The sequence below is a fragment of the Tursiops truncatus genome, chromosome 15 (assembly GCF_011762595.2).
Source record: "Tursiops truncatus isolate mTurTru1 chromosome 15, mTurTru1.mat.Y, whole genome shotgun sequence".
NCBI lineage: Eukaryota > Metazoa > Chordata > Mammalia > Artiodactyla > Delphinidae > Tursiops > Tursiops truncatus.
In genome coordinates this window covers 67782799-67809075 of record NC_047048.1, presented here as the reverse complement: position 1 = coordinate 67809075, position 26277 = coordinate 67782799, and the positions used below count along the sequence as shown (strand labels likewise).

The window sequence follows — 26277 nt, the reverse complement described above, 5'->3', positions numbered from 1 at the left end:
AATTGTATCAAGTATCTTTTTCAACCATAGTGAAATGAAACTAGGAACCAATAGCAGAAGGAAAACTGAAAAATTCACAAATATGAGGAAATTAAACAACACATTCTTGAACAACCAGTGGGTCAAGGATGAAATCACAAGGGAAGTTAGAGAATACCTTGAAACAAATGAAAACAAAAACACAACATTCCAAAACTTAGGTATGCAGCAAAAGCAATACAAAGAGGGACATTTATAGTGGTAAATACTTTCATTAAAAAAAGAAGAAAGATCTCAAATCAACTAACTTTATACCTCAGGGAACTAGAAAAAGAAGAACAAACTAAACCCAAAGCTGGCAGAAGGAAGGAACTAATAAAGATTAGAGGGAAAATAGAGAATAAAAAACAGTAGAAATATTCAAAACAGAGTTGAGTTTTTTTTTTTTAAGGACAAAATTCACAAATGCTTAGCCAGACTAAGAAAAAAAGAGAGAAGACCCAATAACAAAAATCAGAAATGAAAGAGGAGACAGTACAACTGATGCCACAAAAATAAAAAAGATCATAAGAGACTATTATGTGCCAACAAATTGGATAACCTAGAAGAAATGGATAAATTCTGCAATACATACAACCTACCAAGACTGAATCATGAAGAAATAAAAAATCTGGCCAGACTTATAACTAATAAGGAGATTAAATCAGTAATCAAAAACCTTTTAAGAAAGAAAAGCCAAATGGCTTCACTGGAGATTTCTACCAAACATGTAAAAAATTTGAATTCACCTGTACCTCAATAATAAATGAATGGATGGGACTTCCCTGGTGGCACAGTGGTTAAGAATCTGCCTGCCAATGCAGGGGACACGGGTTCAAGCCCTGGTCCGGGAAGATCCCACATGCTGCGGAGCAACTAAGCCCAGGCACCACAACTGCTGAGCCTGCGCTCTAGAGCCTGCAAGCCACAACTACTGAATCCCGTACGCCACAACTACTGAAGCCTGCATGCTCAGAGCCCATGCTCCACAACAAGAGAAGACACTGCAATGAGAAGCCCACGCATCGCAACAAAGAAGAGTCCCCACTTGCCGCAACTAGAGAAAGCCCATGCATGGCAACAAAGACCCAACACAGCCAAATAAATAAATAAACAAATGAAATAAATTTATTAAAAAAATAAATGAATGAATTTTAACACCAAACCTTCTCAAACTCTTCCAGAAATTGAAGAGGAGGGAACACTTCCAAACTCATGAGGTCAGCATTACCTGATACCAAGACCAGACAAAGATACTACAAGAAAAGAAGACTGCAGACCAATATTCCTGATGAATGTTGATATAAAAATGCTCAACAAAATACTAGCAAATTGAATTCAACAGCATATTAAAAGGATTATATACTATGACCAAGTGGGTTTATTCCCGGAATGCAAGGATTTGTGAAAATCAATCAATGTAATATACAACATTAACAGAACTAAGGACAAGAACCATGTGATCATCTCAATTGATGAAGAAAAAGCACTTGATAAAATTTAACATCCTTTATGATAAAAACCTTCAACAAACTAGGAATAGAAGGTAATTACCTCAGCATAATAAAGGCCATATATGAAAAGCCCACAGTTAACATTATTCTTAATGGTGAAGAACTGAAAGCTTTTCATCTAGGATTAGGAAGAAGGCAAGGATGCCCACTCTTACCACCTCTTTTAAACTACTGGAAGTCTTAGCAGAGGCATCTGACTTGGAAAGGAAAAAGTAAAATTGTCTCTGTACACAGGTGACATGATCATATAGGTAGGAAACCCTAAAGATTCCACCAAAATAACTGTTAGAACAAAGGAATTCAACAAAGTTACAGGACACAAAATCAACACACAACAAAATCAGCTTCTATGTACTAACAGGGAAAAATCCAAAAAGGAAATTAGGAAAATAATCTCATTTACAATAGTGTCAGAAAGAATAAAATACTTAAGCTTAATCAAGGAGTCAAAAGACTTGTACATTAAAAACTACAGAACAATTCCAAAAGAAATTAAAGAGGATGCAAGTAAATAGACATCTCATGTTCATGGATTGAAAAACTTAATATTGTTAAAATGTCCATACTACCCAAAGTAATCTACAGGTTCAGTGCTATCCCTATCGGTATCCCATTGACATTTGCTTGCAGAAATGGAAAAAAAATTCTAAAATTCATATGGAATCTCAAAGGACCCTGAATAGCCAAAACAATCTTGTGAAAGAAAAACAAAGCTAGAGGCCTCACACATCCTGATTTCAAAATATATTACAAAGCTACAGTGATAAAAACAGTATGGTACTGGCATAAAGACAGGCACAGACCAATGGAACAGAATACAGAGCCCAGAAATAAAACTCTCTCACATATGACCAAATGATCTTCAGCAAGGATGCCAAGGCTACACAGTGGAGAAAGGATAGTCTCTTCAACAAATGTTCAACAAATGGTGATGTGGGAAAACTGGACATCCACATGAAAAAGAATAAAGTTGGACCGTTACTTTACATCATATATAAAAATTAAGTCAAAAATAAAGACCTGAAACTGTAAAACTCCTGGAAGGAAACATAGGGGGAAAGCTTCATGATATTGGTTTGGCAGTGATTTCTTGGCTGTGACACAAAAAGCACATGCAACAAAAGCAAAAATAGACAAATGGGACTATATTAACCTTAAAAACTTCTGTGCATTAAAGGAAACAGTGAACAGAAAGAAAAGGCAACCTATAGAATGAGAGAAATATTTGCAAACCATATATCTGATAATGGGTTAATATCTGGAATACATAAAGAACTCTTACAACACAAAAACAGAAAACAACCTGATTAAAAATGGGCAAAGGACTTGGATAGACATTTCTCCAAAGAAGCTATACAAAAGGCCAACAAGCATATGAAGAGATGCTCAACGTCACTAATCATTAGCGAAATGCAGATCAAACCAAATCGGATATCACCTCATGCCTGTTAGGATGGCCACTATCTACCCCATGCCCCCCCCCCCCAAAAAAAAACCCCACACACAAAAATAATAAGTGTTGGTGAGGGTGTGGAAAAGTTGGAACCCTTGTCACTGCTGGGAATGTAAAATGGTGTAGATGCTATGGAAAACATTATGAAGGTTCCTTAGTAAATCCATGTGTCCAGCAAACCTACTTCAGGGTTTATATCCAGAAGAATTGAAAGCAGGATATTTGTACACCCATGTTCATAGCATTATTTACAGTAGCCAAGATATGGAAGCAACTTAACTGTCCATCACCAGATGAATGGATAAAGAAAATGCGGAGAATACACACACACACACACACACACACACATATGTATACACATATATATATACACACGCACAATGTATATATATATGTATGTATATGTATACACACACAATGGAATATTATTCAGCCCTTCAAAGGAAGGGAATCCTGTCACATGATACCACATGGGTGAACCTTGAGGGCATAGTGAAATAAGCCAGTCACAGAAACACAAGTTCTGCATGGATCCACTTACACGAGGCGTCTAAAGTTGTCAAACTTGTAGAGGCAGAAAGTAGAATGGTGGTTTTCAGGGGCTGGGGAAGGGGAAAGGGGACCCATTTTTGTTCAGTGAGTATAGTGTTGCAGTTCTGCAAGATAAAAAGAGGTCTGGAAATCCGACATACAACAGTGTGGGTGTAGTTAACACTACTGTACACTTAAAAGTAGTTAAGATGGTAAATTTTAAGTTACGTGTTTTTTACCACAAGAAAAAACGTGAGTGTAATCCTATTAAGTGCTGTTTTGGTTTCTCTCCTTTAATTTATTAATGATGTTAATGATTTTTAGAGATTTCCTAGTTTTAAAACATCCTTGCGATGTTGGTATAAACCACAGCTTCCTTTGATAGATGATGAAGAGCCAGTTTCCTTAATATATAGAGAACTCTTAAAATCCGTAGAAAAATGGACAAAAAATAATTTATCACAAAATGTCAGTAACACGTGAAAAGCTTCTCAGCCATGCCTGTAAAGAAATGCAAGTTGAAACAGTAGTGACCAGTTTTTCATGTACGTATTAGCAAAGACTAGAAGTAGTGATGACATGCAGTGACACTTAGATCACCTCATTCTCTGGTGATGGGGGTGAAAGTCAGTACCACCTATTTAGAGGGCAGTTTTGTAGTTTACCGACAGCATTTTAAATGCCACAGCAATTGTACTTATCAGAAATTCAGAATTTCAGATATTTTCAAATGTGCAAAAGTATTCGCAGTGATAACCAGTGAAACATTTTTGTAAGAGTTTCAAAAATTGGCGAAATGCAAATGTCTGTTAAGAGCTAGGTTGATTAAGTAAATTATGATGCACGCATAAATTGGAACATTGTTTAAAAGAGTGAGATAAACTGTAGGTTCTGACCGGGAGAGATGTTGGAACTACATTGTTGTGGGAAGAAAAAAAGAGGATCAGAACGGAATGTGAAAATACAACTCCTTTTTTGGTTTTTTAAAAAATTGGTTGTAGTAACTTATGTCTAGAAAACATATCTGAAATAATGGGCCCTAGAGTGTTAACAGTCGCTATCTCTGGGGAGAATAGGAAGGATTTTCACTTTTCTTCATTATTTCTGAGAGAAACTCTACATAGAGCATCATTTGAAATAGAAAGGAAAAAAGATACATTTCAGTGTAAATCTGTACTGCTAACAATTACAAAGAAAAGGGAATGCTACCTGCAAATTTTTATTTTGGAATGAGTTGAGGTTTCCTTGTGACCCGTTATACCACATGATCCACTTTTTTTTTTTTTCTTTCTGTGGTACGCGGGCCTCTCACTGCTGCAGCCTCTCCCGTCGCGGAGCACAGGCTCCGGACGCGCAGGCCCAGCGGCCACAGCCCACGGACGGGCCCAGCCGCTCCGCGGCATGTGGGATCCTCCCGGACCGGGGCACGAACCCGCGTCCCCCGCATTGGCAGGCGGACCCCCAACCACTGCACCACCAGGGAAGCCCCACACGTGACCCACTTTTAAATATGTCTCATGAATGTTCTTAAAAGAATATGAAGTTGATTACTGTGGAATATTCAAGACTACCCAAATCTGTCAAATCATCCTCGTTACAGAAGTCTCATTCTTCACATCCTTTCTTGTTGTCTACTTGAGCTTTCAAAACCACGAGTAGTGTATTGAAATCTCTGATTATGTTTCTATAACTGTCAGCTTCTCCCATTATTCCTGTTTCTATCAATAAATTGTGGGTTGCATGTCCAGGAGGGCCGAGGCCCGGCCACCATAACATTTGGAAAGCGTCTATTGACAGTCGCCTTCTAAACATTTGAAATCTTTTGTTGAACTCTTACTGTCCTTTCAGTTCCTTCCTGAGAATTAAAACAACAACAGAAAGTTTCTGACTTATCTATAATTTAAAGCTAAACACTTTAAGAGTGTGATCTACAAACTCATTTCCAGCCCCCATATGTGTGATACTTTGCAGTGTTGAAGTACAGTGACAATTAGCTGCAGCTTTGTTAATTTAGGGAATTGAGCAATTCCCAGGTTCCAAAGACAGATTCTGGGGGGAAAGCTATGTACTTTCAGTCTTATTTCCTCATTAAAAAAGCAATCCATTTATAAGACAGAAGCTTTCGAGAAAGGGTGTAGAAAGAATTGTACAAAGAATGAAGAACCTGCAATTGTCGTCTGGTCCTTTGCTGCGAGTCTCTGGCAGCACAGAACCTCACATTCATACAGCTCACCTCACACGGGGCTCGACTCGGCAAACTGTTTCCTCACAGTAATTGCTGCCTTGCTTGTCAGGCGTGGTCCATGAGTGCCTTCTGGAGGAGTGGTTTCTAGATAATTAGAGCTTTCCCCTTTAAGCACCGCTTTTATTGGATACCCTTTAAAAAATGTATGACAAATAGACCAACCCCTGCTTACCTATATGGGTCATGTTGCTGGAAGTAGCCCCGTGGCAGTAGCCAGGTGGTGAGTACGTGGGTATTCACTGAACAATTCTTTCAACTTTGCTGAATGTTTGAAATCTTTCCTAATAAACACCGGGGGTAAATACAGCTCAGGAAAGTCATGCAGGCCTTCTTCCAGCAGTGTTGTGGTTGCTCGGAGAGCTCAGTGCGTGGAGCGGTTGAGGGCAGGCTCCGCCGTAACCAGCTTACCAGCCTCTGCTGCCTCCTAGCTGTGCGCCCTTCAGGTGGTTACTACACTTCTCTGAGCCTTGTTTTTCTTGTCTGTACAACGGGAGTGACAGTAGTTCCTCCTCTGGGGTTTGCTGTGAGAGTAAAATAAGAGGGTGTGGCTAAAAGCACTCCCTATGGTATTGGTATTAAACACTCAGTGACCTGTGGCAGTGGCTGCCCCTCCTCCCCCCTCCCCCACTGCTGTTATTCAATCATCTTCATCATGGATGACTGACTCCCTCAGAGAGTGGTAGGCAGTGGTGCTCCCCTCCATCATTGATTTGAAAGACAATTTGGGGCTACCCTGAGACTCAGTTGTGAATGACATTGGGACCATTTCCCCAAATCAAATGCATCTTCATGTTGTCCCCCTCTCAGCCTTAGTAAATAAAATACGAGGGACATAATGTAACTCTTCCTCGGTGGAGCCCAGTCCCCATAGCAAATGTCAGTTAGGCCTGAGTGTCAGATGCTGTGTACCTTGGGCCTGCACTTCCCTGCTCCTCAGCTCCACTGCTCCCTGGCCTCCTGGTGAGCATGCTTGCTTCCTTAGCTGCCAGGTCTGCGGTTCTGTTCCCTCTCTCGCCTCAAACCTGACGTTCACAGCCACTGCCTTTCACCTTTCCCCAGGGCAGAAGTCAGGAAGAGGAAGGCAAATCAGGAAGTCATAAATCAGTGGCATCACCTGTAACCTTAGAAGTGAGAATGATGACCTTCTTCTACAGAACTGAGTGCTGTAACTTTCTGTCCTCCACCTTTCTTGGGTTTTTGAAGTCCTTTCAGTGGTTTTTAGTATATTCACAGTTTTATGCAACCATCACCACTACCTAATTTTAGAACATTTGCATCACCCCCAAAAGAAACCTCATCCCCATTAGTGGTCAGTCCCCATTCTCCCCTCCCCTCAGCCCTTGGCAAACACTAATCTATTTTCTGTCGCTGTGGATGTACCTATTCTGGGTGTTTCATACAAATGCAGTCACGTGATATGTAGCATTTTGTGTCTGCCTTCATGATGTTTCTGTCCGTGCTGTAGCATGTGTCAGTGCTTCATGCCTTTCTATGGCTGAACAGTAGTCCGTCATAGGGACATACCGTATTGTGTTTATTCATTCACCCATTGATGGCCGTTGAGGTTGCTTCTACTATTTGGCTATTATCATGAGGATGCTCTGAATATTTGTGTGGACATATTTTCACTTCTATTTGGTATATACCTAGGAGTGGAATTACTGGGTCTTATGGTAAGTGTATATATAACTTTCTGAGGAACTGCCAAACTGGTTTCTGAAGTGCAGCAGTGGCTGCACCGTTTCACCTTCCCACCAGCAACGTAGGAGGGCTCTAGATTCCCCCACTTCCTCACGTGTAGTATTATCTGTCACTGTGATTATAGCCATCCTGGTGGGTGTGAATTGGTATCCCATTGTGGTTTAATTTGTATTTCCCTAATGACTAATGATGTTGAGCACTTATTTTAATATGCTTATTGGTCATTTGTATGTCTTCTTTGGAGAAATGTCTATTTAAGTCCTTTACCTATTTTTAAATTGGGTTTTTGTCTTTTTATTATTCAGTTATGAGCGCCTTACCAGATATGTGATTTTCACATATTGTCTCCTGTTCTGTGGCTTGTCTTTTTCACTTTCTTGATGATGGCCTTTAAAGCGCAGAAGTTTTTTAATTTTGATGAAGTCTGACTTATCTGTTTTTTCTTACGGCACTTGCACTTTCAGATATTCTGTTTGGTGTCTTCAGTGTCTTATCGGAAAATCTGATTGGCTTACTGGAAACGAAACTGTATTACTCTTAGTTTTCCTGATTTGGAATCTAATCAGGTGGTAAAGCACCTGATTTAAAATGTTTGCCGGTAATATATAGATAGAAGAGCTTAGAAATGTTGATACTTGTTGAGCTGGTAAATTACCCGTTTCTGTGCGCTCAGGCTCAGGAAATAATATGATAGAAGAAATACATCCTCTATGCCCAGAGGTCATTTCACTGTCACCTATGAGAGTGGCGCGCGGAAAGCCAGTTCACAGCAGAGGAGGTTAAGTCCGTCGTGGTACATGACTAGGCAGCTGTTGCATATTGTAATTACGAAGCTGACTTAACGACACTGTTGATGATGAAATGTTTAGTGGAAAAAACCAAAACACAAGTGTGTGCCCATTAATGATTAAAAATGTGTATAAAATATCTGGACTAGATGGAAGATTATAGGTGGCTTTCTTAAATTTCATTTTCTGTTGATATATTTTTTTTACTATTAAGTTAAGAAAACATGCCTGACATTTCACATCAGTGGGGGAAATGGTGACAGGTGGGTACACTGGATATCTGTTTATCCTTATCTCACACCAACTATTTTTTTAAGAGTAAGTATTTTTTATCATCATGATCACCAGGACTAGTCTTAAAATCAGAAAAGATAGTTTGCTGTGTTTATTTACTAAGAATTTGAATAGAGGTATTTAATTTTCTTACATTTTTATATCAAATCCAAACACTGATGATAACATGATTCTGGTATTAGAATTACTATTATTTTAGTCATTATCAGCATTGCAATTTGCTAAAAAAAAAGGTAATGATGATTGTGGTGGTATGTTAATAGTAGAGATCACAGAAATACTTTTCTCCTGGCATCTCATGAAAGAATTAGTAGTAGTAGTATTTAACATGTAAATAAATCAATCATCCCAGCTTTTGAAATAAATTTGAAATGGAACAAAGATTTAAGGTTTGTTTTTGTTTTTTTTTTTAAGGACTAATAAAGGCACTGAAAAAAATAAAAAGTAAGCCCACTACAAGGTCACGGGTAGCGTGCACACCTAAGGTGAGGCTTCTTGTGGGGTTGCTGCCCCAGAGACAGATGTACAGTTCATGGGCCACAAACCGCGTCTGCGGATCCCCTGACCTTCTGACCTCGGGCTTCACCTGAGCAACAGGGGGCTGGGGTGACAGGGTAGCAGGTAGGGACAGCCCGCAGAGCCCCGCTCCTGTGGCATCAGTGCCCCTCCCTGGTGCACGCACTGCAGTGGGCTTGGCCTCTGGGCCTGGAGCGGGCATCCTGCTCTCACACGTGGGAAGGCTATGAAAAGAAAACCCTTGTGGGCCCAAACATTTAAACAAGAATTACACTAGGATCTTTTGTTCTCGCTATGACATGGTCAGAATTCATTTGGAGGTCCAGAAGAGGGTTTTTTTTGTTGTTGTCATTTTTGAATCTGAGTTATTTTATGCGAGGAAACAGAGGGAAACACAACACAGAAACACATGGCTGAAGTCTGTCCAGTGGTGTTGGGACGTCCCCGCGTCATTCCTCAGGGCACTATTTTTGTGAGTGTTTGTGGGGCTTCTGACTCAAAAGTCACATCCGAGGTTGGATGTTGGTTCCTTGGGAAAAGGCCCGGGTGATCGAAAGCAAGCAGTGGAGTGTGCCTGGGAGTCTGGGAAATACACACGCAGCCCGAGAGAGGGATGCTCACCGTTTCTCTTTTCCTCCTCAGGTTTAATAGGGAAAACTCGCTTTCTGCAAACAACTGAAAAAGCCGCCCTTGGAAGCTGTTTCTTTGGGCCTCATGGAGCAGCTGGAACCTGCGCTGTGAGGCCCCCGACAGGACGAACTGTCGCCCACTGACCCCCCAGCGCGGCTGTCACCATGGCCAGCAAGAGGAAGTCCACCACCCCGTGCATGATCCCCGTGAAGACCGTGGTGCTGCAGGACACCGGCGCCGAGGCCCTGCCCGAGGAGCCCGTGCCCGAGGGGCCCCCGCAGGAGCCGCCCCCAGAAGCTCCCACCGCCAGCAGCGAGGCCACCCAGGGCACCAGCAGTCCAGACAGTGCCGCACTGGCCAACGGGCACCGGAGCACCTTGGACGGCTACACATATGCCTGTAAATGCTGTGACTTCAGATCCCAGGACATAACCCGGTTTGTGGGACACCTGAGCTCAGAGCACACAGACTTTAGCAAAGACCCGAACTTTGTATGCACTGAATGCAGTTTTCTGGCAAAAACTCCCGAGGGGCTTTCTCTGCACAATGCCAAGTGTCACTCGGGGGAAGCCAGCTTTGTGTGGAATGTGGCCAAGCCAGACAATCATGTCGTCGTGGAGCAGAGTGTCCCCGAGAGCACCAGCCCTCCCGACCCATCGGGGGAGCCAAACATGGAAGGGACAGATGGACAGGCGGAAATCATCATCACCAAAACTCCAATCATGAAGATAATGAAAGGCAAAGCCGAAGCCAAAAAAATTCACACGCTAAAGGAGAACGTCCCCAGTCAGCCTGCTGGGGAGGCCTTACCGACCCCTTCAGCCGGGGACACGGAGGTGAAAGAGGGGGACCACGCCTTTGTCAACGGGGCAGCCCCGGTCAGCCAGGCCTCTACCAACTCCGCAAAACCCCCTCACTCGGCCAACGGGCCCCTGCTGGGGACGGTGCCGGTGCTGCCCGCGGGCATCGCCCAGTTCCTCTCCCTGCAGCAGCCGCCCCCGCACGCCCAGCACCACGCCCACCAGCCCCTGCCCACGGCCAAGTCCCTCCCCAAAGTGATGATCCCGCTGAGCAGCATCCCCACGTACAACGCGGCCATGGACTCCAACAGCTTTCTGAAGAACTCCTTCCACAAGTTCCCCTACCCAACCAAAGCCGAGCTCTGCTATCTGACCGTGGTCACCAAGTACCCGGAAGAGCAGCTCAAGATCTGGTTTACCGCCCAGAGGCTGAAGCAAGGTATCAGCTGGTCCCCGGAGGAGATTGAGGACGCCCGGAAGAAGATGTTCAACACGGTCATCCAGTCCGTCCCCCAGCCCACAATCACTGTCCTCAACACCCCGCTGGTTGCCAGTGGCGGCAACGTCCAACATCTCATCCAGCCCACTCTGCCTGGCCACGTGGTGGGCCAGCCAGAGGGCACAGCCGGGGGACTTCTGGTCACTCAGCCACTGATGGCCAATGGGTTGCAGGCACCCAGCTCATCTCTCCCCCTGGCAGTCACATCTGTCCCCAAGCTGCCGGCTGTCGCGCCCATTAACACCGTGTGTTCAAATACAACGTCCGCCGTGAAGGTGGTGAATGCCGCCCAGTCCCTCCTCACGGCGTGTCCCAGCATCACCTCCCAAGCCTTCCTGGATGCCAGCATCTACAAAAACAAGAAATCTCATGAACAGCTGTCAGCTCTGAAAGGGAGCTTCTGTCGGAACCAGTTCCCAGGACAGAGCGAAGTTGAGCATCTGACCAAAGTGACCGGCCTCAGCACCCGTGAGGTGCGGAAGTGGTTCAGTGACCGCAGGTACCACTGCCGGAACCTGAAGGGCTCCAGGGCCGGGCTGGCCGGGGAGCATGGCGCCCTCCTCGTCGACTCTGTGCCCGAGGTGCCCTTCTCCCTGGCGTCCAAGGCCCCGGAGGTGACCTGCCTCCTGACAGCGGCCACCCCAGCTACCCCCCCTTCTGCCAAGCGACAGTCCTGGCACCAGACCCCCGACTTCACACCAACCAAATACAAGGAGCGGGCCCCCGAGCAGCTCAGGGCCCTGGAGAACAGTTTTGCCCAAAACCCCCTTCCTCTCGACGAGGAACTGGACCGCCTGAGGACCGAGACCAAAATGACCCGCAGGGAGATTGATGGCTGGTTTTCAGAGAGACGGAAAAAAGTGAGTGCCGAGGAGGCCAAGAAGGCTGAGGAGGGCGCCTCTCAGGGGGAGGAGGAGGCCGCCGAGGATGAAGGGGAGGAGGGCTCTGCCAGGGACCCGAGGGTCCCAGGGGAAGATGGCTCCCCAGAAACGCCCGGCAGCCACGTGCTGGCAGAACGCAAAGTCAGCCCCATCAAAATCAACCTCAAGAACCTGCGAGTCACGGAGGCCAACGGCAAGGGCGAGCTCCCGGGGCTGGGCGCCTGTGAGCCCGAGGACGACGTGCCCAGCAAGCCAGCGGAGCAGCTGCCGGGCAAGGTGAGCTACAGGAAGACGGCCCAGCAGCGGCACCAGCTGCGGCAGCTCTTCCTGCAGACGCAGTGGCCCAGCAACCAGGACTACGACTCCATCATGGCCCAGACGGGCCTGCCGCGGCCCGAGGTGGTGCGCTGGTTTGGGGACAGCAGGTACGCCCTGAAGAACGGCCAGCTCAAGTGGTACGAAGACTACAGACGGGGCAACTTCCCCCCCGGGCTGCTGGTCATCAGCCCCGGCAACCGGGAGCTGCTGCAAGACTATTACGTGACCCACAAGATGCTGTACGAGCAGGACCTGCAGAGCCTCTGCGACAAAACCCAGATGAGCGCCCAGCAGGTCAAGCAGTGGTTTGCCGAGAGGATGGGTGAGGAGACCCGGGCCGTGGCCGACACGGGTGGTGAGGGCCAGGGCCCCAGCGACCCTGCAACAGTTCACAAAGGGATGGGCGACACCTATTCAGAGGTGTCCGAAAACAGTGAGTCATGGGAACCCGGTGCCCCTGAGGCCAGCTCAGAGCCCGTTGACACGCCGAGTCCCCAGGCTGGACCTCAGCTGGGTAAGGAGCCTGTGGGGCTGTGCCGTCCTCTGTGGGTCTGGGGGGCACCTGTGGCAGGCACCGAATCCAGTGCCGGGGCATCTGCTGTTTCTAAGGCTGTCTGGCAGCAGGACCGTGTTGTCTGGCTGCTTCGGGGGGCACCTGGCAGCAGAATCCATTGGAGCATCATCATATGATAAAGGCTTGACACTTGGTTTTTTTGTTTCGTGTTTGTTAAACCTGCACAGGGGAAGGAGTGTAGTGAACCTCCAAGGGCCCACCCTTTTCTAGTCATTTCTTAGCCAAAGGAGAATAGGTCAGAATGTCATCTGAGCCAGATAGAACCACGACCGCTGGGTAAGAGAGAGAATAAGGACTTACGAGGAAATTCAACCCCAGTTGGTGAACAAAAGCAGAGGGAGCCTTTAATTGACCTTAGATACACAAAGTGCTTTTTTTTCTAAATGATGAAAAATCCTGTAATTTGCATTGCAGTTATTCTTCCTGATATAGAGGTAGTGGAAAATCTTCTTCCCTCTTAGACATAACATGGAATCGAATGCTTGAATTTTGTTCCTCATTTTCTCTGGATCAGGACAGTAGTACTTGAAAGAAAGCTTTAGAAGATTATTTTACTGAAGACAGTTTGAAGCCTCAGACAAATCACGTTATTGGGTGTTGATTTTCTTGGGTCTTGATCTCTGAGTTCCTGGCCTCTCCCTTCCCTCCCACCCTCCTCTTGGGTGGCCTTGTCACAGGTTGGCCAGGAGCGAGGTAGCTGAGCTCTTCACGGGAAGCTGTGGAAACCAAGGAAGTATCTGGATTCCCAGATTCCCTGATTTGGGACCTTTAGAAGGTGGTTCCAGGGCCGGCGTTTCTGGACTCGACCTTGTTTCCTCCAAGCCCCTGTGAGTCAGTGAGGTCCCCGCAGGGAGCATCACGGGCACCAGGGAACAGGTGTGGGCTCACAGGGCGGGTTGCCTCAGGCACCTTCTCCAGCACCGGGCCTGCCCACCCCTGGCTTTGGCTCTGCCAGCAGCATGGCAGATTGCTGGGCACTAGGAAAACTAATTTCTTTAGGTTTTTTGTTTTTTTTAATTGAAATTCTACTGAATTAAATTCTTTCTTTATTTATTTTTATTTTTGTGGTACACGGGCCTCTCACTGTTGTGGCCTCTCCCGTTGCGGAGCACAGACTCCGGACGCGCAGGCTCAGTGGCCATGGCTCACGGGCCCAGCCGCTCTGCGGCATGTGGGATGTTCGGATGTTCCTGGACCGGGGCACGAACCCGTGTCCCCTGCATCGGCAGGCGGACTCTCAACCACTGCGCCACCATGGTAGCCCCCCCCCTTTTTTTTTTGAATTACATTCTTGTAGCTGGAAATAGGGTGGTGGTTACACAACATTGTGAATGTGCTTAATGCCACATAATTGTATACTTATTAAAAATGGTTAAAATGGTAGGTTTTATGTGACGTATATTTGACCACAATTAAAAATGCTAACCTGGAGTTGGGAGGAATGGGTTTAAATCCACCGGCTCCCCTCAGCTGGTAGCTCCAACACTAAGCAAGGAGCTGGTGTCCTAGGTGGGACAGAGCAGGAGTGGCCAGGGCGGCTGTGCCATTGTGGCGTCACCCTCTTTTGGCTGAGGGAGGTACCCGAGGGGACAGGGAGGGCCTGTCTGCCTGTCTGTCTGTAGCTGTTTTCTCGTGGCTTCCCGAGCCAGCCTCAATGCCGGGGCCCCACCTGTAAGCATCGATGGTGAGGGCCTCTCTGAACGACCCCCGACAAATGAAGGGAGGGCATCTGTGGGACACATATTTGGAAGTAGACCAGCTGCTGCTGTGCGACAGCAGCGTTCCCTGGAGATCCGGGGATGGGGGGAGGGTGGCGCACAGCGAGGGTTCCCGGCCCAGAGAAGTCAGGCTCCCGCCCCGGCTCCATGCCCCGGTTCGGGTGGCCCCTGGGTGGTCCCAGTGCCCCGCCGGGTTTAGCCAGCACCCCGTCCTCAGCCCAAATGCCCTTCCCCACCTTCCCTCGGGCTGGAAGGCAGGGAGGGGCTGGTGGGATTAAGTCCCCAGACGTGGGAGGACGGGCCATCCTGGCGATGCACATAGAGGTGACGGGCCTGTGTTTTCTCCTCAGAAACTGACTGAACCGGAACCGACGGCTGTGAAGGCCTGGCCGGGGCGGCCGCCCTCCACATGGAAGGGCCTGACCCCCCTCTGCTGCCCCGGGCCGCCGCCGTACCCGGCCCGCCATGCTCACACAGGTCTCCACGCGGCCAAGCCTGCCGCCGTCCGCACCCGGCCCGCCACCCCAGCGAGCAGGGAGGAGCGTCTGGCAGTTCTTCCGCCCACAATGTAGGACCTTTCTTTTGCCTTCCAGTGGATAAATAGTTCAGATTTCATATTCATAGACACAGAATCAAGTTTTTAACATATAAATCTGCCTATACACATTTAATAAAACATCAGATTATAAACACTTTCATTACATAGAAACTTTGGTTAGCAAAGCAGTACGTGGTCTTTTATATCATCTCTGGAAATGCCCTGTGTCTGTTCTCTGGAGATCGCTGGGCTGCGTGTTCCCGCACCTTCCATGGTCAGGCCGGGGTTATCACACGCTCAGAACCACACCTGCTACCGCTGGGGCCCCCTTTGCGCTCCTTCGGGAAGGTGGTACCTTTGAAGGGACCTCTGCTCCTTAAGCGGTGACCAGCAACATTGCATAGCAGGTTTGCCTTGCCTTACGGGATGATAGTGCAGAACATGCTGTTACCCGCAGTTCAGAAAACTGACCGGTTATGTGATTAGTGTTTGATGCTTACCACTCTCGTAAGTTGTTACAGTAAGTCTGCTTTTTCATGGGAGTTTGAATCATGGACCATAACTCTTCAGTGATCAGATCAACTAAAGAAACATTTGTTGTTAAGCCTAATGTACTGCCCTATGTGCCGCCTTTTTTTTTTTTCAGTCTAGACACATTTAGAGGAAAATTGACAAGCGAAACAGGGATGGGGGATGGGAGTGAAGGCGCACAGCTGCTGGGGCTCTCTCTGCCCTCTATCGACCCTCACCCCAGAGCCGCCTCTGGTTTGGGAAGGCAGGCCCACGCTCGCCTGGTTAGACTGAGAGCTGGCGGGATTCGGGGACTTCTCGGAATTATCGGAGCCAGGGTGGCCCTCAGCACAAAGACCTGCATGTGGGGTTCCCAGCAGAAGACCCAGAGTCCTCCTGGCCCCCGTGCCTGGGGCCTGGTTGGTGTGCTGGACATCGCTGGACAGGTCCTTGTGAGGATGTTTTTAAAGTTCTATATTTATATCCCCAGACTTGGAACCAAGATCTCTGTCTACTTAAGCCTAACCCTCATATCCATTTTTTTAATTGAGAAAAGTCACAGGAAAAGGTGTCTTTGAAACATTGAGAAAGTTGCCTACAAAGCTGTGCTGAACGGTAAATCCCGATCTCCCCGAGACCGGCTGCCCCGAGAGCAGCAGGTGAAGAGGGGGCTGGCAAAGGTGCATCACCTCCCAGAAACCACCCGCTTCCCAGAGCACCAAGGCCTTGGAGACCCCAGAGACAGGGCAGGGGCTTTGGGCAAGAATACTGGGGGGGGCGGTGTTCGGCACGGTCCTTCTCCCCCGTCCCCCCGGGAACTGGGCCGGGCAGGGCATCTCCCAGGTTTGGCTCTGAGCACAGAGACGGGGGTCGCACCTCCTGCCTCCAGGAGAGGCTTTTTTTCGGAAACCAAAAGCCCTTGAACCATTGTTCTTCTAAAGAGTCTCCTCTTGCTTGCCCTGTCCTGTTAGGGACCACCTCTTCTTGGTTTCAAACAGGTGACTTGTGAGGACTTGGCAAGTTTGGTAGCCTGTTTTTGTATCCTTTCCATATTTAGCCCCAAGGCCTCTTTGCGGAATTGCCCAGAATGGCGAGTGATTGCCTTCCTTCAGAGAACAGACACCTAGAACTTTTCCTGTAGTGGTTATGTACATGCAGATTAATTTATATGTATCCATATACAGCACAGATACTCGTTTGATGCTTTACTTGTGACGCGTCTGCCTGACGCAGCACGTGGGTGTTGGGGAGAGCAGCCCGTGTCGGGGGGTTGCGGGGGAGGCCGGGGCGGCCCCGCGCGAAGCCACATCCGAGTGTCTGCGACGCCACCCTGCCGGCGTCACTCCCAGAGCCCTGCGTGCCCCAGCCGAGGGCCGTGTCTTTACAGCGGAGTTTCTTGGTTATTTTATTTGTATTCATGTCATTTACAACCCAAACAGCGAAACAGAAAACATAAATTACATGGTGGACAAGTTCACGCAGGACGTAGGGCCCCGAGCTCAGCACCAGCTCGTCCTTAAAAAGTGGAAGCGTCACGGTGCTGCCTGCGGGCAGGTTTTGCTCACAGGAGTCAGCCTGCCCGCTAGCCAGGGCGACCCCCCGAACGGCGAGACTGCCCAGGCTGGACAGACCCTCCTCCTTCCTTTACTCTGGGACCCGAGTGACTAAGGAATGAGGTGATGGAGACAGAAATGGTTGGTTCATCGAGCAGGTGCCTAAAGGGACATCGCAGCAGGTACCCGGGGCCCTGGGGGCAAAACCAGGAACACAGCCAACCGGCTGCAGAGACACAGCCGCAGCAGCCCGGAGCCGGCGCGCGCCAGAGTGCGGTGGGGATGCAGGACGGCCGCAGCCGGCCCCGTGGCCAGGGAGGTCACCACGGTTTGCGCCCCACCCAGGGTTAGACTGTGCTGCTGCCTTCAGGAGAGGGCAGTCTGTGGGCTCTAGAGTTGAGGGAAGTAGGGTGGGGTTAGTCTCTCCCAAAGAAAAAGCTTGTTTCGTAAGGTGACTAATCTTTCCCCTCTTCTCTGTATGCACTTGGACTCATCAGAGATGGTGAACTATGTCAGTGTTTCTTGTTGCCTGTGTCTTGTACATGTTTGGTTTATTGTATTTTTTACATGGGGTTGTAGATGCAGTTTTAGTAGGTGAGCCCAGATCGCCATTCTGACAAAGGAAACCTGGGTTTATGGCACAGATGCTCTGCGTACTTCGATTACGTGTATTAATTCTTGACTGTTGACGAGCTTTGTGATTTGGAAGGTGGGCTCTCGTTTTCCTGAGTCGTGGGCTCCTGAAGTGGAAAGCCTGGCTGGAGGACTCGTGGCACCTGGGGTGGGTGGCCCTGTACGACTTGGAGCTCCTTTCGCAGCCAAGTGCCCACCTGCTGTCGGGAAGCAAAGGTGGGAGGTGGGCGAGGGTCGGTGGTACCTGCAGGTCCCGAGTGCGCTCACGGCCCTGGGAGGACTGGGGGGCCATCTCCGTGTGACTGGGGGAGCACCTGCCCTCACAGAAACTCCAACACCCGAAAAAGTGGGGAGTGTGGAGCCCACGCCCTCTCCTGAACGGGCCCCTCCTGGAGCAAGGCTTCAGTCTGTTTTGTCTCCTGTGGTCCATTCACAGTAGCCGAGCCGAGCAACGCTGGGGCTGGGGCGGCTGCAGGCAACCTCTCAACCAAGGGTTGGATGCTGACTTGGGCCGAGTGAGTGGAGGGTGGAGGTGGGATCACAGAGCCGCTGGGCGGCCCAGCTCTAGGTCTAGATGGAACCCACAGACCTCGGTTGGAATTCGTTTCTGCTGCAATCTGTGTGTGTTCCCAGTGCTGTCGCGCTGGGGAGGGGGGCGAGGGCTGACGTCAGCTCCCCCTGGTTGGCCCAGAGCCCGAGTGGGAGGAGGAGCAGACGGAACCCCCCGGGGGACGGGAGGCACGCTCTTTGGCTCTTCAACCCTGAAGAACCGTGACTTGCCTGTCAGTCTGGCCTCTCCTTTGCTTGGAGCCCCAGCCCTGCAGCCAGACTGGAGACCGACAGCCTGGACCCCGCGGGAACCAACCATCCTACCTGAGCAGGGGTGGGGACCCAGAGTGTGGGGTGAGCAGGCGCCGCTGACCCTGTGGACAGGGGCGGGGCCGGCACCTGTTGCCTCGCGTTGTTAAAATCCTGTCTTGTGGTTTGTGGGACCGTGAGGATTCGCAGAGAACGCGTAGTTCCTGCTTTGCTGTCTTAGGCCCCAGGCTTTCACAGCCCTCAGGCTGCTCGGGCCAGAACCCCACGGGGTGGAGCGGGCTGTCTCCCCTCCGGCTGCGGGAGTCTCTCCTGCTGTCCACTCGGGGCAGGTGGCAAGCGGCGACCTGAGAGGAGTCTGCGTGCTTACCTGCCGTGAGCGCCCTTTCCTGAATTCAGGAGCCGGGCTCTGCCGCGTGTGTGTTGATGAGTAGCTTTTCTCGGCTAATGCTTTATGACATCTGTTCCTTCCCTTGATGAGTGGTTTGAAGGCCCCCGATGTGACTGGAGTTGGAGGTGGAATGTCTCGGGTGGAGGCCCTCTGGAGTCGTGGAGCGCAGAAGGCTGCAGGCCCGTGGTCTTTCTCAGGAGTCAGCCGCAGAGCAGGCACCCGGAGAGGGGTGCCTGCTAATCCTGTAATTTGTGTTCAGAGAGAGACTGTCATTCATCCCTGGCTCCGGCCCGGCCCGCTGCCCTGTCCCGCGGTTTGCTGCAGACGTGGCCCGGAGAGCCAGCGCCACCCTCAGCGGATGCAGCCTGGTCGGCAGGCCACTGGGTGATGCGCGCGGGGAGGGGTGCTTGCCCCCGGGCAGCGGGTTCCCACCCTGCCCCCCAGCACCCCGCCTTGTTCAGTGCGTCGGGAGGGCCAGACTGTGCCATCGTTGTTGTTGAAAAGAGACCTCGTCCTCCCCCAACCCCGCCCCCCTGACGTGGTTGACTGAAAGGGTACTGAGCGGCGCCGCCTTTGTGCAAGTCGGGAAGAGGTTGCCAGAGGCCTGCAGGTTCCTGGTTTTCTGCCACCCACTTCCGGTCTGGTGTTCAGCTCAGACCCTTTGTTCCCTGAGGGCGAGGGTATCTGTGGAAGGGAGGCTGGAGAAGGCAGGGGCAGCTGGCTTGTGGTGCGCTTCCCGTCTCCCGGAGACGCCGAAGAAGCCATCGTCTTGGTGCTAAGAGGCCACTGCCCGGCTTCTGTTTGTCCAGAGGGCCTCTCCTCCTGCAGTGGCTGCATGTGAGAGACCAAACCGAGAGAGAGGCACAGGCACACTTTGGCTGTCACCGGGCCTGGGTGGAGGGGGCTCTTCGCCCTAGGGACATGTTTTTAACAGAAAGATGGAACTTGCCTTTGGACCGGGGCTGTGCTGGGGCGGGAGGAGTGCGCTGCCCTCTCCGGGCTGAGTCTCCAGGCCTCACAAGGTCCCCTGTGGGGATGCTGCTATTTCTAAGATGCAAATTGCACATTTCCTAGATTTTGTATCTGTGGATTTGGATAAGGGAGGGGAACAGGGACAAACTGCTTGTACAATTTGAAATGGGCCGAAATGGTACTGAAAATCTTTCGATTGCTCCTAAATAAAAACGTAAACGCATTTCTCATCTGCTGACTATTTTGTGGGGGAATCAAAGAAAGCTGAGAACGCTTCTATCTCCTGATTTACCCTGGGGGCAAGACCCACAACGTGGAGGGGTGAGTGGGGCAGTTTCCCTCAGGCGCTCCAGGGAAGTTCCAGCTCGCCCGTCTCGCACGCGCGGGGTCACTGGAGTGCCTCCTGGGGGAATGAAGTGCAGTGTGGCAGAATTTATGCTAGACAAAGGGAAACTGAGTCAGACCTGGAGCAATCAGCCATCTGGGAGGAGGGTACTGATAAGCTTGTCATTGGCTAAGGAGAGGGTGGCTATGTCTAAGGACCCTGGGGTCTTGAAGGAGTAGGATTAAAGGCCAACTTCTAATGTTCAAAGCAATTGAATCTTGTTGGGGTGACGCTCAGGGCCTGTGCCAACGGGGAAAGGGGCCCCTGACGAAGCCCCTGGGCGGGGACACACCAGGCCCTGTTCCTGACCTGGCCCTCTGGAGGCCAGCTTAAGTCTTGGGGAAGCAGCTTTTTGCTGAACCTAACAAGCAAGTCTTCGGGAGCTAGACCAACTGAGTGTGGAACCCTGAAGCCAGTCAGCTGACCCCGTGGTGGCTGCAGACACAGGCAGCAGCTCACAGAGGACCTAACCATGGACGACGGAGTGGGCAGCAGTGGCAGCCAGGGGTCACTGTGGGTGTCCTTGGGCCAGCTGCAGTGGCCTCCAGCAGGGAACAGAACCCCAGACTGACTCTGGAAGACCCACTGAGGACTCTCAGGCTGAGACAGGACTTGATCAGTTCAACTGAAATGGCCAGGAGGACGACTGCGTTCTGTTCCGTGAGCTTGTTTGGTGGGGTGACCTGGTACTACTTAGCGTTGTTTTCTCGCCCAACAGAACTGAGGTGGTGAGAGATGAGCTCAAGCTGGAAGGCCAGTGAGTATCTAGCCCTAGGCGCAGCCGTGGGTGATGACGTTCAGGTGTGTGTGTGGGGAGGCCCTGCCCTCAGCGCTCAGGACCGCAGGCCCTTGTCAAGGGCTGTGACGAGGCCAGAAACCGCTCCTCTCTCCTCCCTGCAGGGCAGCCATGGAGTGGGGCTTCCTGACCTGAGCCCTCTGGTCAGGCTGCAGAAAGCCCCTGTACTTGTAGGTGGTGCTGTGTGTGCGTGTGGTGAGGCAGGCCACTCCCCACCGTGGGCCGGGAGGTCCCATCCCAAGTGAGGGTCTCTCCCCCCCCCCCGCCCCCGCTGGGCCTCCTGGGTCATTCAACCATTGTCAGGTCTGGAGGAATTCGAGGTGACACTGATCTGTGCATTTGCTCCAATTTGCTGTCCTGCTTTCCACTAGGAAGAAGGATCAAGACATTTGCAGTGAAAGGCAAAGGCAGTCACCTGGCTATTGTAGGAGAGCCCGGAGGAGGCGTGTCTCAGGTCAGTGAGGCTGCCTGAGACAGCAGAGCCAGTAAAGGAGGGATGTCCTGGGAAAATGAAAGTGGTCTACATCCACAGCCAGGGAAGCCACATGACGGCACAGATGGCTCCTTACCCAACGGCCAGCACAGAACCTCTTCGTCACTGGTTAGAAAAGCTTTCTTCTCCTGCCCATAAGACTCTGGGAAAACACGGGTCAGGAAAGCCTAGGTTAATTCCCACCTGCCACCTTCTTGTCCGAGGGAAAGGACCACCTTCCTCTGAGTCAGACCATGAAGCTCCAGGAAGAAAGCCAAGGGGCCAGCAAGAACCCAAGCAGGGGCGCTCCGGCTGATCGAGTTCAGAGATGACAGGAAACACTTTAAACTGCGATCCCAGTTCTCCTGGTGGATGGTACTCAGAGGGGGTCTACAATGGACCAGGACTGGCCCCAGATCTGAGAACTTGGGGAATGTACGTCTTGGTCTGATTTGTCATACAGAAAAGGGATGCTCTGAACTGACAACTAAATCCACCTTGGGCTCGTCTTCAAAAAAATCTTCGTCTCTCCAAGGCCAGTGACCCTGCTTGGGTACCTGCCTGCATTATCACACCAGGGTGGTGTGCCAATGATCATTCTAAAAACCAACCAACTGATTATACCTACCTGCGTCTCTTCAATGACAGATCTTCTCAGGCTTCCTGGGCTGGCTTACTATGCCTGTCCCCACCCATCCATCAGGCAGGCAGCTCTTTTCTCTGTACAGCATTATTTTCGATCCACAGCAGCACAGACCATTACAAAAATAGCCACAGGAAGGGAAGGGCCCATTAAACCATGTTCTAGGCACAGAGATTTTGTCTGCAAGCTACAGAGGCAACCAGAGTGGCACCCAGAAATGTACATTTGAATGCTTTTTTTTTTTTTTAAGGCGAGGTTTCTGCGGAACTGGCAAGGGGACTCTGGTTGCTTCCTGTTCACCCTGAAAGCTGGCTGCCTGTGGAAACCTGGGCTTGCTCACAGGCAGGCTGCACTCCATGCTGCCACACCCTCGGTGGAAGAGCTGGACGAGGGCGTGGCCTCACACCTCCCGGTAGCCCAGAGGGAAGATCTGCTGGACCTGGGAGGTGAACAGAAACTCCTCACCTGCTTCTACCGCAGGATAACCACCAGGCAAGCATCCCTAGGTGACAAGTCTCCCGACAGCAGCAGGCTTTGCCGAGCCTCCAGAAGAACAAGTTAGAGGGTAAAGGGCGTGAGGGTAATTTATCTGACAGTTAGTTAGCTCTTAAGAGGGCAACAGAGCTGCGAACGGCCAGCCCTGTGCCCAGGGGCGGGCAGCGGGTTTGCGTGAGCTGAACGCTGGCTGTGCTGAAGCACCTTCACGCCCACGGGCCTGGACCCCGGCCTCTGTCCTCCCCAAGCTTCCATCGCCTTCCTTGGGTCTTCTCACCAGCTGGACAGAAACTGCCGTTGAGCGTAACAGTGAGTGCCCTTCAGCAGCCGGCTGCCTGTCCCCCACGAGGCCGGCAGCTCCTTAATCCCTCTTTCCTTCCTGAGGGAAAGCATCCTGTGTTCTCCTTGCCTTTAAAGAAACCTCCATCACCAGAACAGGCTTTGCTCTGTCTTCTCCTCCCCACCCCCCACCCCCGACCCCGCCTCGCCCATTCCTGACGGTGCTTAACATCCCAGATCAACCCCTGCCAGCAGGGCAGGCAGCCCACCACTGCTCCTCACAGACATTTCCATCCAAGGGTGGGGAGCAGAATGTCATTACAGTACCATGGAGAAGAAAAATAATTCTAATTGTTAAAGTCCTTTTCAGAAGGAAAGCTTTTCCAATAAAATTTAAAATTTTTATTAACATTTAAATTATAAACCAAACGTTGGCAACCATATATAGACATGTTTGCTATGGACAGCTGACTGTGAGGTCATACTTTCAAATACAACTTCAGAATTAGTTTAAATAAATCAATGTTTTCTCAGAAATTGTATAATTTCCTTCGGTTTACAGTCCGTGATATGGAAAGTTTAATATAATGTTAAATAATTTACTGTCTATCCTAAAAGTAAGCTATAGAAAACGGAATCACTATTAGGCTCGAATAACAACAAGGCTTTAACGGCTCAGTGGTTCTTCTGAAGAGTATATATAAATCTTGAAAAGGTAACACTGTTTGTTAGTTGAGCTGTAAAATCCATAAAAATAACAGTTCTGCCACAGTGCACAGATAAGTTCATTCATTCTGCTTCCCCAAGCCCCTCACCAAGCAGCTTTCAGGTCAAAGTGGAAGACGTAGAAAATCATACATCCTATGTGAAGTAATGAAGATCGCGAGAAATAGAGTGTGCAAAAAATAAACTTTAAAATTCCATACTCCAACATCATGTACGTCTATTAACAGGATTTGATTGATGATTTCACAAATACTTGCGATCATCTCAGACAGCGTCCCCTTGCACTGTCATCCGGCAGATTCAGATCTAAGGTCTTTCGATGCAACAGGGAAAGAAGTGGTCTTCGGTCTGATTTGGGGGTCACAGCCAGCCTGCTGGGGTTGCAGAGGGTGCCTTGCTGAGGGAGGACACGTTACTTGTGTGCAGGAGTTTCCTGAACGTACGGGGACAGTGCCCAGCTTGACCTCTGCCTTGGTGACCTGCTTTTCCATTCTGGCCCCACCGGCGCCGATCGTCCTGACCAAGCTGTTGCCTTGCTGTGGATCTCGGGGGCCGTGGCGTGAATGCAGGCACGTCCTCGCTGACCACGTGGGAGGAGTCGCCGCCCAGCACATCCAGCGCCCACGAACAGGTCCACCCTGGTGAGCGGGTGCGTCAGGCTTGCGTCCAGGCCGCAGGCAGGTGGCGCCACAGCCCAGCGTGTCCAGCCCCGGGGCCCTCGTCCTCCCATGGCCCCGGGGTGCTGCTGTGGCCTTGGGCACGTCGTCACTGTCCCCGCTCCAGGTGGCACCCCGGGGCTCGGCCTCCTCCGCTGGCCCTCTCGGGGCAACCCTCCACAGCCCAGCTGCCCACGCGGCCCCGCGTCTGTCAGGCTGGGTGGTGCTCCTGGTCGTGGGCAATGTGCCCTTGTGCTGCGTCCTCCTCGCCAGGCAGGCCCTCTGCTCCTCCGCCCTGGCTCCAGGGCCGAACTGCGGGAACACGTACCCTCCCTCCCTGCCCGGCTGTGGTTTTAAAGCTGCAGGACTACGTAAACTTCGTCGCCCTAGCCCAGCAAAGCTGCTCCTCCTTCCCTCCTCTCAGGAATGTCAGTGGTCCCTCAGAGCCTCCCATGCCGCCGGCTGAGGCAGCCTCTCTCTCTCTCTCTGAGAAGCTGCGGCCGTGGTCCTGGTCCCACAGATGGAAGGCTCCATCTCCAGAAGGCAGGGCCAGATGCGTGTGCTTAAATGCGAGACACAGTACAGTTTTTGCCTTCACCCAGAGCTGGGGCGTGGAGGCCCCGAATAGTGAGTGATACATTTCATTAACGGCATGCTTTCCGTCTAGCGTCCACTGCTGGAATCCAGGCTCCAGGCGGCAAGGCCAGGAAGGCTGCCACGCAGGCAGCCTCCCAGGAACCCAGTCCACGGCCCTCCGTGAGGTGCACAGCACCCGCTGCTCTCAACGAGGCTGGGGCACAGCTAGAGGCGGTTGTCTCCATTGACCCGAGTCCTTCGCGGGGCCCTGGACGGAAGGGGAGAGTGTCCTTACCAGCAGCGAGCCTTACAGCCCAGGGGGAAAGCCCACAGGCCAACAGGAGGGAGAGGAACCGAAGGCGGACCAGCCACTCCTTCCCGTCTCTCAGGCCCCCTCCTCCAGGCTGCACACTGGCCACCTCGCCTCCACCCCCTCACCTTCGTTCCCGACTGTCAAAATGGTCGGCGAGATGCTCCTGGGAGATGCGGAAGTCCTCAAATGGCTGCTGGTAGCGAGCTTCGAAGGAGCCTTCCCGGGCCCGGCCGTGAAACAGCTGGCCCGAGGCGTCGCAGCCCCGCTCCCGCAGGGACGCACCTCCAAAGGGACTGAGGTCGCCGTTCTCCTGCTTCAACAGGGGCAGATGCACAGGGGGTCAGCGGCTGACTGGCCCCCGGTGAGGCTGGGCCCGGCACTTGCCCCGCCCCACCTGGCCGCAGGTACCTTGGCAGGGAAAACGTCGACCTTGACGAGCAGGGAGGCCAACTCCAGGTCCTCACTATAGTTGTTCTTCAAAGGCACAGCTCTGTATCCTAGGAGGAGAAAGCCTGGCCCTGAGCCCAAGAGGAAGGCGAGCAAAGCCCCCTCACCCACAAGCCAGATCTCGGGGCGGGGGGCACAGTCTCTAGGAAGGGTCCTCACCTGTCTTCAGGCCCTTCACCGGGAAGGTAGCCTGAGCCAGGAAGTTCTGGTCACTAAACATGTCTTCCTCATACACCACAAAGCGCAGGAAGGCGAATTCGGGGTTACTGATCTGGAAGTGGAAGGGCTTGGCTGGCCACATGGGGTTCAGTCCATTGTCCACTGCGAAAGCAAGGGCAAAAGGCCTCAGGCCACTGCCAGGAGAGGACGGATCACAGGTGCGGAGGGGCCTTCAGTGCCCTGGAGGATGAGGATGGTGAGCGGGGAGGAGACTCACCCACAAACTCAGTCTTCTGCTTGGTGCTGTCATACTCAGCACCGGCCACCTCAATCTCCACGAAAGGACACACGATGCCTCGGCCATTCTTCGGCAGATGCCGGGCCCCCAGCACCTGTAAGGCAGGCAAAGATGGGCCCAGGATGGTCCTTCCAACTCA

General features: G+C 51.0%; 2 protein-coding genes across 26 annotated transcripts in view; one reads left to right on the top strand and one right to left on the bottom strand.

Moving 5' to 3' along the window:
• ZHX3 (zinc fingers and homeoboxes 3) overlaps window positions 1-20116 on the top strand; it is a 146410-nt gene extending 126294 nt beyond the window's left edge. For 15 of the 18 annotated variants that reach the window (XR_012326333.1, XR_002178081.3, XR_012326329.1 and 12 more), the window contains 2 exons: window positions 9703-13589; window positions 14831-20116. Coding sequence is in view for 2 of the 18 variants with exons in the window: in XM_019943957.3 (XP_019799516.2) it covers window positions 9855-12702; window positions 14831-14841 (2859 nt within the window). In the remaining 16 variants the exon portion in view is untranslated. The remainder of the gene's footprint in view (window positions 1-9702; window positions 13590-14830) is intronic. The other 3 variants (XR_002178086.3, XM_019943958.3, XM_019943957.3) reach the window with 3 other exon arrangements.
• A 3234-nt stretch (window positions 20117-23350) lies between these two features.
• The window catches only part of PLCG1 (phospholipase C gamma 1), a 35943-nt gene continuing 33016 nt past the window's right edge, over window positions 23351-26277 (bottom strand). For 6 of the 8 annotated variants that reach the window (XM_033841058.2, XM_033841059.2, XM_073792998.1 and 3 more), the window contains 5 exons: window positions 26118-26232; window positions 25841-26002; window positions 25643-25731; window positions 25360-25547; window positions 23351-25189 (listed from right to left, as the gene is read on the bottom strand). In XM_033841058.2, coding sequence (XP_033696949.1) covers window positions 25147-25189; window positions 25360-25547; window positions 25643-25731; window positions 25841-26002; window positions 26118-26232 — 597 coding nt within the window. In that variant the 3' untranslated portion in view covers window positions 23351-25146. Of the gene's footprint in view, window positions 25190-25359; window positions 25548-25642; window positions 25732-25840; window positions 26003-26117; window positions 26233-26277 lie in introns of those variants that run through there. The other 2 variants (XM_033841057.2, XR_012326327.1) reach the window with 2 other exon arrangements.